Raw genomic sequence first — 12,821 nt, 5'->3', positions numbered from 1 at the left:
TCGCGAGCGGAAGTAACCGCTTTTACTACCGTAACGTCGCCGCTGTTGACTCGCGTTGCCTAGCGACCGCGATATCCCTCGGTGACGTCACCGTGGAGGGGAGTGGCGGGGCGGGAACTCGCCTATTACCGTAGTAACGCGAGCATTACATTACCGCCACGTACCGCTGGGGAGGTAGGGGTGATCCATAGCTCAACATGTCACAATATATCCAAGTATACACCTATATCATTGTTGACTTCTTTTTCTAAGATCATTGAAAAATTCAAATATGCGAGACATATTACTCATATTGAAGCAAATTATCTGTTGGTACATGAACAATATGGTTTTAGGACACACTCAACTGAGAAGGCAGCTTTTACATTGATAAATAATATTTTAACTGCAATAAATAATAAGTTAATGGTGGGAGGCATTTTTTGTGATTTACAAAAAGCGTTTGATTGTGTTAACCATAAAATATTGGATAAATTGGAATTATATGGAATTGAAAGAAAATTCCTTGAATTTTAATAAGACTCAATATGTCCAGTTTCGACCTATCACTACTCAAATTAACTATGATCAGATAAATTTTACAAATGTGACTGAGACAAAATTTCTGGGATTAATTATTGATGATACTCTTTCATGGAAACAGCATATTGATTATGTTATTAATAAAATTTCCATTGCATGTTATGCATTGAAAAATATAAAATATATTGTCCCTTTAGATACATTAAAGCTAATTTATTTTGCTCTATACATTCTCATAAGCTATGGTATAAATTTTTGGGGTGGCTCCTCTTGAGTTAACAAAGTTTTTATATATTGCAAAACAAAGTTATTAGAATTATAATGAATTCTAGACCAAAAGAGTCTTGTAGGAACATTTTTAGAATTTGGAAATAAAGATGTTCTACTCTCAGTACATATTGTAACGTGTTTGGCTACAACCTACAAGTCACAACTACAATTGATTATAACACTGTTGCGGGTTTATACAATTTACAAACCCACTATCTTCAGAAGTCTTCGCGTATTTACAGTATAACATGGGAGCTATACAAGTGTCACTGAATTACACACACCTTCTCAGCTATCACAAACTATCACTGATTATCACACATAAAATCTTCTAACCACGCGTTCGGTTCTTCTTCTTCCCGCAACTGACTGACTTCTGCTCTGCCGAAAACTCCGAATACTAACCGGCTCCTTAGTTATTCCAGTTTCTCTTATAAACCCTCAGTTGGACAGCGAAAAACACGCCTCGCTTCATTGTTGCGTAATCGATGTGTTTACAGAGGTGTTACTGGGCAATGCTGCTGAGAGATGTTTACTGCAATGCTGCGCACCAACCGGCACACACAGAGAAACACCGCTTTCCTTACTGTTGCGCAACTTGGCAACCAACCGTTTATCAAGAGTCTGTCTTCGTGGTAACTTGTTCCACATCCCGTTGCCCAACAAAGGTTTGACAAGTCACAATATATTCGTTACTTTTATACACAATTAATAATAAACATTTATTTAATTTTAATAATGAGATTCACAAATACAAAACTAGAGCCCCCAATAATTTATATTTACCTGCAGTTAACGTAACAAAATACAATAAAGGTGCATACATATCAGGTACTAAAGTTTTTAATCATCTTCCTCAAACAATAAAAATGTTGGCTACTGATGTGAGAAGTTTTAAATCTGCATTGAAGAGATTTTTATATCATTCTTTTTATTCTATGAATGAATATTATCAATGTAATTGGACATAAGTGTGTAAATTTGTAATGTATTTAATTCAGTTAATATAGGTAATTTAAATAAAATTGTATTAATTCAAGTTATATAGTAAGTTACTTTTAAATTATCTTATTAAAATTTTTACTTTATATTATTATTTATGTTAATCGATTAATATAAGTGATTTTGATTATGTGACTCGTGTAATTTTGTCTATGTATCTTGATATATCCATTTTCAAAGGGACCATTTCCTCATCGTAGGTTTCTTACCTGTATGGATATATGGAAAATAAAAGAAAGGAATGAATGAATGAATGGAGTATACAAGAGAACAGCATTTTATGAATAAAACTACACAGATGTTTCATGAAGCTACATACTATAAATATTGACCATCACAAATAATCCACAAAAGAATCCAACTGCTACACGTTCTATGCATTTGTAAGAAACTATTATAGTAAAAATTATAAGTTAATACAATTATTAATGGAGCAGAATTCCTCTCCATTTAAAGTACATAACCCTCACTGCTGCACAAAACTCTCAATCAGTGCTTATAATAATGAGACCAGGCTGGCAATGAAGTATAATTTGTATCTGGGAGGTTTCGGGTTTGAACATCATCTGGACGACCAGCTACCCAATTAAGGTTGTTACTAATTTTCCAAGTAAATGCTGGGGGGGGGGATTAGACACTGGAACCTCAACACAAAGACCCAGGTTTAATCATGGATGGCATCATGGTGGATGAAATAGCACTGGAGCAGGGTTTCATTGAAGTTTCTTCAGGATTCTCCTGCTAACATCATTCCCCCATTGTCCCATATTCATCTACCACAGCCCCTTGAAGAATCCAACAGCACTGCTGAGGCAGTAAATCACTGCATCCTCAGTCTTTAAGTCAAGGGCTTTATTTCTCTCACCCAGCACTTAACTTTTTACACAGTATAGAAAGTACATTTTAGGGTAGCTTCAAGTATACTAGTGCCATTTCTTTCTCCACTGTTCTCTAGTCATATATAATCATCTTATCTCATTTACATACTATATTAACTCTGCAACTGTTACAGCACTGGTCTTTAACTGTATTCACACAGATTTTGCAGCTGTTCATGAACTGGCCACTTTCACTGCTGGCTTACAAGAGCTATGCTGTACATCACCTATCCCACAAATGTCAAAGCCATCCTATTTATGTACTCAATCACACATTTTGTTAGTGACCTTGACTGAATCAAAATGGATCATCAAACAAATCACATAAATCAGCTTTGTATATTGTAGGTAATAACTTACATTTCACAATCCTAAAAGCTGTGTATAATTATCTAGCAGCAAGAATAAATGTTGTAACTAAATACAACCCATGCTCACCTTGGGCATTAAGGGATCTCTAGCTGTCCTCATAAGTGAAGTTTCTCCAACATACAATTTGAGGAGCTGTTCCCACATCTCCGTGTCATAGTATGAGTGACTCCATACCAAGTTACTTGTTCCCCAAAATGCACTCTGCGTGAATATTTTGGTACTCAATTCTTTATACATTTCTGACAGTTCTGTCAATGTTTTCTTCTGTGGTACTGTAAATGGACGTGAAAATTAGTTACAGAACTATATAAACTTGCTACACTGATAAGGAAAGATTAAACACTTTGGGCATACATGTATATATTAAGCATACATACCAAGAACGCACAAAAGTATGGCTCCTGTACTAACACCACAGACATAATCAAACATTTCATATACCCTTTTTCCAGTGAGCTCTTCCAACTTCTTTAACAGTTCTATGACAAGTACACCTCTGCAAAATAAAGAGAAAATAATTATTTACAATATGCTGCTCAACACTGTATCTGTAATTTTAACATAACTAGTAAGAAACAGGGGCCAGAGGGTGCTGATTGGATTCATCTGGCTGAAGAGAGGAACCACTGAAAGGTTCTTGTGAACACAATAATGAACCTTTGTGTACTACAAAGGTTAGCAATTTCTTGACTAGTTGAGCAACTCTCTCAGGGACTCAGCACCATTAAGTTAGTGGAAGTGGGTAATAATACCATGATTTCAGGTAATTTCATCGTTTCACTGAAAACTTCTTTTATAATATCTTAAGGAATGCAACTGTGATTTTACCTCACTTAAAGATCTGTGTCTGAACAAATTACTCAGCTCATTCTATTTGCTGCTAAAACTATGTCTGACATATTCTAGTGATATTTATTACGTTTTGGTGGGAATGGACCTCACTATTCCCAATATAAGAGTCACACCCTTTCAAATGATATAATGTACATATCATATTTTTATCCAAGCATGCATCCATTCATACACAAATATCTAGCACTATCTAATAAAGCAATTGTAGTTACAGACTCTTAGAATTAATATCACACAATAAGGTTTAAATATATAAAATTTTAACAGACAGTGTTTTCTGCATTTTGAGAGTTACAATTTACAGCAATTTTTGAGATAGTATACTTCACTAAAATGAATATACATAGAATCCACCTGATTTTTAACATTGCTGTAATGACATTTCATTGTATTGTGACATGTTGTGCAGTGGGGGACAGCCCCTCCTTCGCACGGCAGTGGCGTGGCGGCTCTGGCCACGGTGACGTGCCCCCCCGGGCTGCGTGGCACCACTTCCTGCTGTGACAAGGCGCGTGGCGCAGCTGTGGCATGGCGTCAGGCAGCAGCGGTGCCCATTGTGTGGCGGGCGGACGCCGTGACTGTATGGGGGAGCTGCACAGCCGCCAAGGTCAGTTGGGGGTGTATCGGTCGCCGAAGTGGGTTCTCAGGGTGGTGGCCACAGAGTGTGTGTGTGTTGAGGAAGTGGCGCCGTGAAGTGTGGCAGCTGCCGAGGACGGTCAGCCCTGGGCGGGTTGGTGTGCGATCAGGAGTGACACAGTTGGAGTATAGCAGCCATCACAGAAAGAGGAACCGGACGTATGTGTAATTGTGTAATTGGGAGTGTGTAATACAGTGACACTTATATAGCTCCCGTACTGTGAATATGTATAGACTACTGAAGATAGAGTGAACAGATTATTACGAATAGGGTTATAAAGTGTGAAACCCCGCAGAGTGAAGAGATTATTGCAAATAGGGTTATAAAGTGTGAAACCGCACAGAGTGAAGAGATTACTGTGAATAGGGTTATAAAGTGTGAAACCCTGCAACAGTGTTGTAATTAATTGTAGCAGAGACTGGTAGGTTGTTAAATAAACCAATTAACAATCCGAACAGCTTCTTCAGTAACAAAACACGTTACAGTATTGTTATCCGAATGAAAAGAAATTAAGTATCTATATATTGTTCTTTTCATTAATAACCAGCAGTACATGAAGATCACACTATCATATATCACTTAAATATCATATTTTCAAATCCTTCTCATCACAAAAAAATCCAATGAGAAAATACAGCACCATTTAACACAGTCTTCAGCATTTCATACAGTAGTATATATCTTGTCTGGGTAATCATCTTCATAAGTGAAAAAGATGACAACATGGTCACAATTTGGAAATCTGAATTAGAATGTCAGTCATATACTATGAATGTCTACTGATTTTGTGCAGTAAAAGACATTACTGGTGATCATGTAGACGCACCACGTTTGAAACAATTTTTCCTTCTGAACAATAAAAACTGATAAACAAGTTAAGTCAAATCTTTCCCATATACAATTTAGTAAATAACCGTTCCCTCTCCTTCTTAGTTCACAAAATTATGTTATAAACCAGTCTGTTTTCTCTCTGTTCATTTTATATTATTATTTTATTAAAACCTATGATATATGATTTAGAAAAACTAAATCTATGCACCAACGTATCCATTTCTCAGTCAATTTGAAGACCCACAATATCTTCAGCTTCAATATAATTACAGAAATAATTATTATTACTGATATGCATTCCTGCCATCCACTTACTGTTCTACTTCTCATATTCCAATCAAATTAGTATACTGCATTTAGAATACAACAGTTTTTGTTCTGTTTTACAATGAGGATACATGGTAGAGAATTCCACGCTACTGTAACACATTTCTGTGGCACACTTACTGCATTTATAAACCACTATTAAGAGTACAGAATGGGGGAAAAAATATTTTTACCTTATTCCGCCACCATCAATTGAAAGAATCCTAATACCTCTACCAGGCAAAGGATCAACATGGCCAAGTACAGCCAATATTTCCCTCAAAACAGCTAGTGTAGGTTCATCATCTGCTGTTTTGCGCATCTGAAGCAACACGCGAATTATTCCTTCCTAAGATAAAATTTAAGATTATTATTATTATTACTAAAATTATTAACAACTTCCTTATGACTACTTTCAGAATGACACTGTGGCCAGAATTCTTATAAAAATCCATATACCTAGTAAGGATAGAAAAGCAGACACTAAAACCAAGCAGGTTACCACCTCAGTGTATTCTGATCAGTTTGAACAAAACATCTACAATACAACTTGCTTCCCTCTACAACATAAGCTCAAAGTCAGAAGTCATAAAGGTAAATGTAAAGGTGAAGCTGACCCTAACACCACACCAAGAACATATATGGAAGAGTGGAAGTACAGCTTCTGGGGGGGGGGCGACAGAGGGAGATGGTGAGGGTGTGTGTGTGTGTGTGTCCATATATATATATTAAAGGAGTGTGTTACCTTAGTAGCATAGTGCCTGGCCTCAGGATACTGATTCAGATGACTAGCTAAATCCTCAAGACGTTTCAGTCTGGACTGAACAGTTTCAGCACTTGCAGCTGACACTATTACATGTCTTGTTCTGGAATTGTTGTGGATCTGGAATTTACAAATTCCATACATTAAATAAAAGGTATAAATGACACACTGCAGATCACCACAGTGACTGCAGATAGTGGTCATAGGAAGGACTGGATAGGTCCCTTTACAGCTATCACTCAGCTTGGTCAACTGCAAGATCTCCGTGTGCTTTTAGACTGTGAGACAACAGGCCAATGACATAATTGATGGAAAGTGATCAGGTAGGGTGGTGATGACAGTTGAGTTGGGAGGCAAGGTAATTCAGAACCACATGGGGTTAGACACTGAAATTATTTTCCTTGTCTCTGGTAAGAACACAGGTCTTTCAATGCACTGTAGTAGTGCACACACTCTTATTACAACACGTAATAAACCTCTGGAACTTTATACATAATTTACAGTAAGACCTCACTAATTTGGACTGCTTGGGTGTGAACCCTCGTCAAAATTAGTGAAAGCCCGAATTATAGAAGTGCTACTGAAAATATTTTCAGGGAAGTTATAAAACGGACTTGCAAGTGCCTTTTTAGGCAATACAAATTTATTTTGAGACTTAGATTTGATATTGTAAAATAGACATGCTTCTCATAAAATGTAAATTTTGACATCAGTCTTAAAACTTTTTGTAGCCACAATGTGATTAAGGTTGAATTGAGGCAAAAAAAAAAAATTGTCTGGATTATAGTGAATTCCAAATTAGTGAGGCTTCACTGTAGTGACTTATATTCTCACTTAGAAGCCTGTAAACTGGTAGTTTATTCCGAATTTAGTTGTTTTAGTATTTCTACCTTATATGTCTGACTTTGTAAATTTCAGAGGTTAAAATCTAACCAAAAAGTGCCACATTCACAGCACAGAATCCTCTTGATTCAGAACTTTTCTACCTCTCTTTCCCAAATCCCTGCATTCTGTATTATCACCGGTCCATGAGATGTACCGAGCAGGCAGAACGCATGTAAACCAAAGAATCCTACTGATTCTCACTGAGTAATATTATCTTCGTTCTAAAGCACCTCAAGGCTTAATTGGCATAAATAAGCATTTTGCACCTACCTCCTATGGACTCCCAGTTTTGTGACCTGTCTCACACACTGCACTGTCACCTTCTGGAGGATGAACTATTCATAATATGAAAACATAGACATCACAAACAGAATGCAAAAAGTGGACCACATGGACTCTTTCCAAACAACAAACCTATGACTTCAGAGTAAACAACTGTGACTTACTGGTGACAATGGCTGCATAAATTCATTAGCTATGACAGAAGATATTGGGATTTGAACTTTGTATACAGTATGAAATTGGCATAGGAACCTGGCTAGTTACAAGGGTAACTTGATACAAAATACTATACTTAAATAAGGATCGACCATCTTATTTACCTTTGACACGGCTTCTTTTGACAATTTCCATGTTGGCATTAGTTCTTTACACACTTCAACATTTTGAACCGAATTCTTTACTATACTTAAATAATGGTAGACCATCTTCTTTACCTTTGACATGGCTTCTTTTGACAATTTCCATTTTGGCATTAGTTCTTTACACACTTCAACATTTTGAACCGAATTCTTTTTCGGCTTAAAACCAGTCTGTACTTGTGGCAAACTGTAACCATTGTCTTCCTTTGGTACAGCTTCTTTGGAATCTGTCTGAGAACAACCCTTCTCAGCTTTAATTTGCTCGTTAACTATAGCACTTTTTGAATCACAGTTCTTTCTTATTTGTGAGTCTACTGAACCATAAATCATACGCAATTTCTGCAGCACAGAAACCCATTCTTTACTGAGAACAAAAAGAATTCCTTTTTCATTTGAACAGGATTTTGACACACATTCTTTCAGATGAGTTAGAAGTTTCCAGTGACTGACAGACATACTCCTGAGTGAAGAGACACCAAGTGACATTTCTGTAGCCTCCTCTGATGCTTTACTGGGCTGTGCACTCTATGCACAGCTTTGTCTGGAAGGAATGATGATGGAAATTAAAACTTGTCTCTTCACATAATATTATATTTCAGCAACCTGNGGCCATTATCTCCGTAACCGTTCAACTTTGGACATAGGTGTTTTGGGTTATATCGGCATACTTTAACATAAGGAACACCCTCCCGAAGTTTGGCACATTCCTCCTGGGACACCCTGTATATATATATATACATACATTATACCCTACAGTGAAACAGCTGCTAAAAGATAAAAAAAAAACATTATCTGAAGCAAATTAACAACAATGTGCCTAAGGGTGCAAAGGACAAAGCGTACAGTGCAGTGGTCTTCCCAGATAATAAGTGCTGCCTGATGATGGCCCATGTGTGGTCGAAACATGTAGCAATGACATCAAATGTACATAGTTAATGACATTTTAAAATATTTAACAAACTTTTTCGTGAATTAAATATAATTTAGTGTCTTTTAAGAAATGATTGACTCTGTTGCATTATAGGCTGAATACTTTGTAAAATGTTCATTCATTCATTTCTTCATTTTCCATATATCCATACAGGTAACAAACCTAGGATGTTGACATTGTCCTTTTGAAAATAGATATATCAAGATACATATACAAAATTACAGGAGTCACATAATCAAAATCACTTTTACTATAAAACTTGAATTAATACAATTTTATTTAAATTACCTATATTAACTGAATTAAATACATTACAAATTTACACACTTGTAACCAGTTATGTTGATAATATTCATTCATGGAATAAAAAGAATGATGATATAAAAACCTCTTCAATGCAGATTTAAAACTTCTCACATCAGTAGCCAACATTTTTATGGTTTGACTGTATACAATTAAGATGGTCATGAATGGTTTACTCACAGCTCATTTCCTTTTATCCTGTAGAGAAATATGTTAATAAATAGTTTTCAAATTTTAAGGTTCTTGCTATGAAATGACTGATTGTATATACTGAATTTTTATTGTATATTCTAATTTTTAAATCCTGATCAAATGTACTAATTTGGACTGTTAAATTAAGTATTTGTAGTTATGTGATCAAAATAGTGGCATCAAACTTCTATATTATGAATAGGTCTTTTGTACTGATTTATAATGGTGACAGCGATAATCATATATCTGCATAAATTTGATCATATTTGAATATTTTATGTGCACATTTTGTATTGTGATTGCACTGCATGTTGATGGATTCATTGTTTTTATGAATGTGTTTATGTATTTTGACATGTTCTATATCCTATGGCATGCGTGACTTGAAAAGGATTATGGAATTTAAAATAAAGTGAAAGTGAAATGATTAAAAACTTGATACCTGATATGTACACACCTTTGTTAGGTTAACTGCAGGTAAATGTAAATTATTGGGGGCTCGAGTTTTGTATTTGTGAATTTCATTGTTAAAATTAAGTAAATGTTTATTATTAATTGTGTATAAAAGTAATGAATATATGTACTGAAAGTAGAAAGTCATTGTTTCTATATTTGTCACTGCAGCCTTCTAGCTTATAATCCCTTTAATATCACTGTAGCCACTGGGTAGTAGGAAGATGACTATGAAGAACATTGTTCATTGCATGCATAACATGAGCCAACTGCTGCTGGCAATAAGTTATTAGACTCGTAACATCAACAATTGCTACAACTGCTATTCTTATACCAAATCAATAAATTCTCACTTAATACTATCGTATTATTAAAATGATGGAAAATTTTAATAATTTTTAAATAAAATTCCTTCTCGAAAACTAATGAAACCTTTTATTTTTAATGAACATAAGTTTCGATCATAAAAACTAGCAATAGTGCACACATATATATTTGTTTGTTAGAGCTAGAATTTAATCAAAAAATTCAATTCACATATTAAAAAAAATCGATTGTAATTACAGTTCCTATGGCTGACTAGCACATACAAAACAACCATCAGCTCCAACGCAAATAGTCATAATCTAGTAAGCCCAGGTCCAACATACAAAACAAGGACCAGAAAGACGTCGTAACCGTCTACATATGTTACTAAAAATATAACGAACGGTGCTAACAGTTATTCATCTCTGGTATTCTTCGCTCAGAACAGCGCACCTTCTTTGACGGGAAAATAACTTCATCATCTGACAATCTACCGATGACACTGCGTCGTAAAATTGCAGAGTACCATCACTAAAACAAGAAAATTAGGCAATTTGGTCTCTGACATTAACCATTTCTTCATACATCACCACAATTCTCTCCTAAGGCATCAAGCATAGCCCATTCCTTCACGACCACTTCTGGCGTTTTGTCAACTGTACTATCAAAATACAGATATGCCAGAACACCCAGACCAGACCCGAGAAACTCCCATGTTATTGGTTGGCAACATGGCGGCGATTACAGACTTATGTTACCTACCATGCCCACCACGAATCCGGGAATATACGAGTAGTTATCGAAATCACACAACCCAAGATCGATAGACTCGAAAAGGAATGAAATTGTGTAGAACGGTGTAGAAGGCAGTGGAAGAGCTGGTTAAAATAGTTGTGATGAAGAGAAGAATTGTGTGATTTATTGTAAGGTGTAATAACCGTAGTTAATAATAACTATAATGGACGTTGGAATGATGCAGTATCCACCAGGCGACTCCCGAATGATTGATAAAATTGTACATCAACTTAAATCCCAAGGAATTTTTGATCAGTTTCGAAAGGAGTGTATATCGGATGTAGATACAAAGGTATGTTAATGATGTTTGGTAACAGTTGTAATTGATTACCGATTAATTTTGGGAGGTATATATTTTGCACCTTGTGTCTTGCATGACGAATATTTTTTAAGTGTGTGTGCATTATAACACCACGACGGAAAATGTAAAATTGGTTCTTTGTTATCAGAATAATTTTCAGGTGTGAATAATTGTAGAATTTTGTAAAGAAATTGTGATCAAGAACATTTAATCACTGTCTGGTATGGTTTAATTACAGTAGCTATGTAATGCTCAGTAATTTAAAGGACGTTGTAATTATTCATTCACATCGTTTCTATCATAGATTTTAATTTTTGTACTGTTATTATGTGTAGCATTCTCCAGAATGTGAAATGTTTTAAATATTTGGGTAGCTTGTTAACAGATGATGGAAGGTGTATGTGTGAAATTAAATCTAGGATTGCCATGGCAAAAGCTGCATTTAGCAAGAAGAAGAATCTTTTTACCAGCAAATTGGACTTAAATTTGAGAAAGAAACTAGTGAAATGCTACATTTGGAGCATTGCTTTGTAAGGGGCTGAAACTTGGACACTTAGGGCAGTAGAGCAGAAAACCCTGGAAAGCTTTGAAATGTGGGGTTCGAGAAGGATGGAGAAGATCAGTTGGACCGATTATGTGAGAAATGAAGAAGTGTTATTTAGAGTCAGTGAGCAGAGGAATATCCTACACGAAATAAGAAAACGGAAGGCTAATTGGATTGGTCATATCTTACGCAGTAACTGCCTTCTAAAAGAAGTTATTGAATGAAAGATAGAGGGGTGGATAGAAGTGACCAGAAGACGAGAAAGAAGACGTAAGAAGATGCTGGATGACCTTGAGGACAGAAGAGGATATTCTCATTTGAAGGAGAAAGCTCTAGATCGCATCAAGTGGAGGAACTGTTTTGGAAGAGACTGTGGACCTGTCGTCTGACAGATTACTCATGAATGAATGAATTATGTGTAGCATTTAGGAGAGCAAGGCAAGCTGTCATGTGGCTGACAAACGTTGAACTAGAGAACTTGTAACTCATGGCAGGTCTTTTGCTTCAGAATTAGTCAGGCACAGGCCATCCTGCTTTACTTTTGGAGGAATGTTCTACCTTCATCTTCAGGGTAAAATAATAAACTACAGGAATGTTAGTAAACTTTTGCTAAATTACATGGCATCACATCCTAGAAGACAGCATTTTCCTGATTATGAGTATTTTTTCATTTCGTGTGTCCTGTTGTGTTAGGACAGAGTTCAATAAAGAATTGTATATGAGTATTTTTATTTTCATTACTTTCTCACTTCGATTTTTGTCAAATAAGCTGCAAAAGAAAAGGAAAGAATGACACAAATTGGTAGTGCAGCCAAGTTCTGGAGCATTGTCTTTCAGCTGTCAGCATATTTAACCTTTTGACGTGGTCATTTAAATTCCGCGGCCACGGCTCCTGCGGTAATATATTCAGCCGGCCATTTAAATTTTGCTCGAAAATTATTTATTCATCATTGTTCTTAAATTCTATGAGATAGGAACATGAAACTTTCACTAAAATGATCTTAAAAGGTGGTTTTATAACCTTACCTTATAATATG

At 35.8% G+C, this 12,821-nt stretch overlaps 2 protein-coding genes across 11 annotated transcripts in view; one reads left to right on the top strand and one right to left on the bottom strand.

Annotated features, from left to right (window-relative positions):
- Positions 1-10,888, bottom strand: part of LOC111874259 (calcium-independent phospholipase A2-gamma) — a 17,686-nt gene extending 6,798 nt beyond the window's left edge. For 2 of the 10 annotated variants that reach the window (XM_023869604.2, XM_023869614.2), the window contains exons 1-6: positions 10,598-10,888; positions 7,921-8,500; positions 6,416-6,553; positions 5,865-6,019; positions 3,422-3,540; positions 3,111-3,316 (exon numbers count right to left, since the gene is read on the bottom strand). In XM_023869604.2, coding sequence (XP_023725372.1) covers positions 3,111-3,316; positions 3,422-3,540; positions 5,865-6,019; positions 6,416-6,553; positions 7,921-8,445 — 1,143 coding nt within the window. In that variant the 5' untranslated portion in view covers positions 8,446-8,500; positions 10,598-10,888. The other 8 variants (XM_033755393.1, XM_023869605.2, XM_023869613.2 and 5 more) reach the window with 8 other exon arrangements.
- LOC111874257 (axoneme-associated protein mst101(2)) overlaps positions 10,889-12,821 on the top strand; it is a 14,194-nt gene continuing 12,261 nt past the window's right edge. Inside the window, exon 1 of the mRNA XM_023869599.2 lies at positions 10,889-11,231. Coding sequence (XP_023725367.1) covers positions 11,103-11,231 — 129 coding nt within the window. The 5' untranslated portion in view covers positions 10,889-11,102. The remainder of the gene's footprint in view (positions 11,232-12,821) is intronic.

Source organism: Cryptotermes secundus, unplaced genomic scaffold, assembly GCF_002891405.2.
Source record: "Cryptotermes secundus unplaced genomic scaffold, Csec_1.0 scaffold1318, whole genome shotgun sequence".
In the NCBI taxonomy this organism is placed as follows: domain Eukaryota; kingdom Metazoa; phylum Arthropoda; class Insecta; order Blattodea; family Kalotermitidae; genus Cryptotermes; species Cryptotermes secundus.
This window is presented reverse-complemented; position numbering and strand designations above follow the sequence as displayed.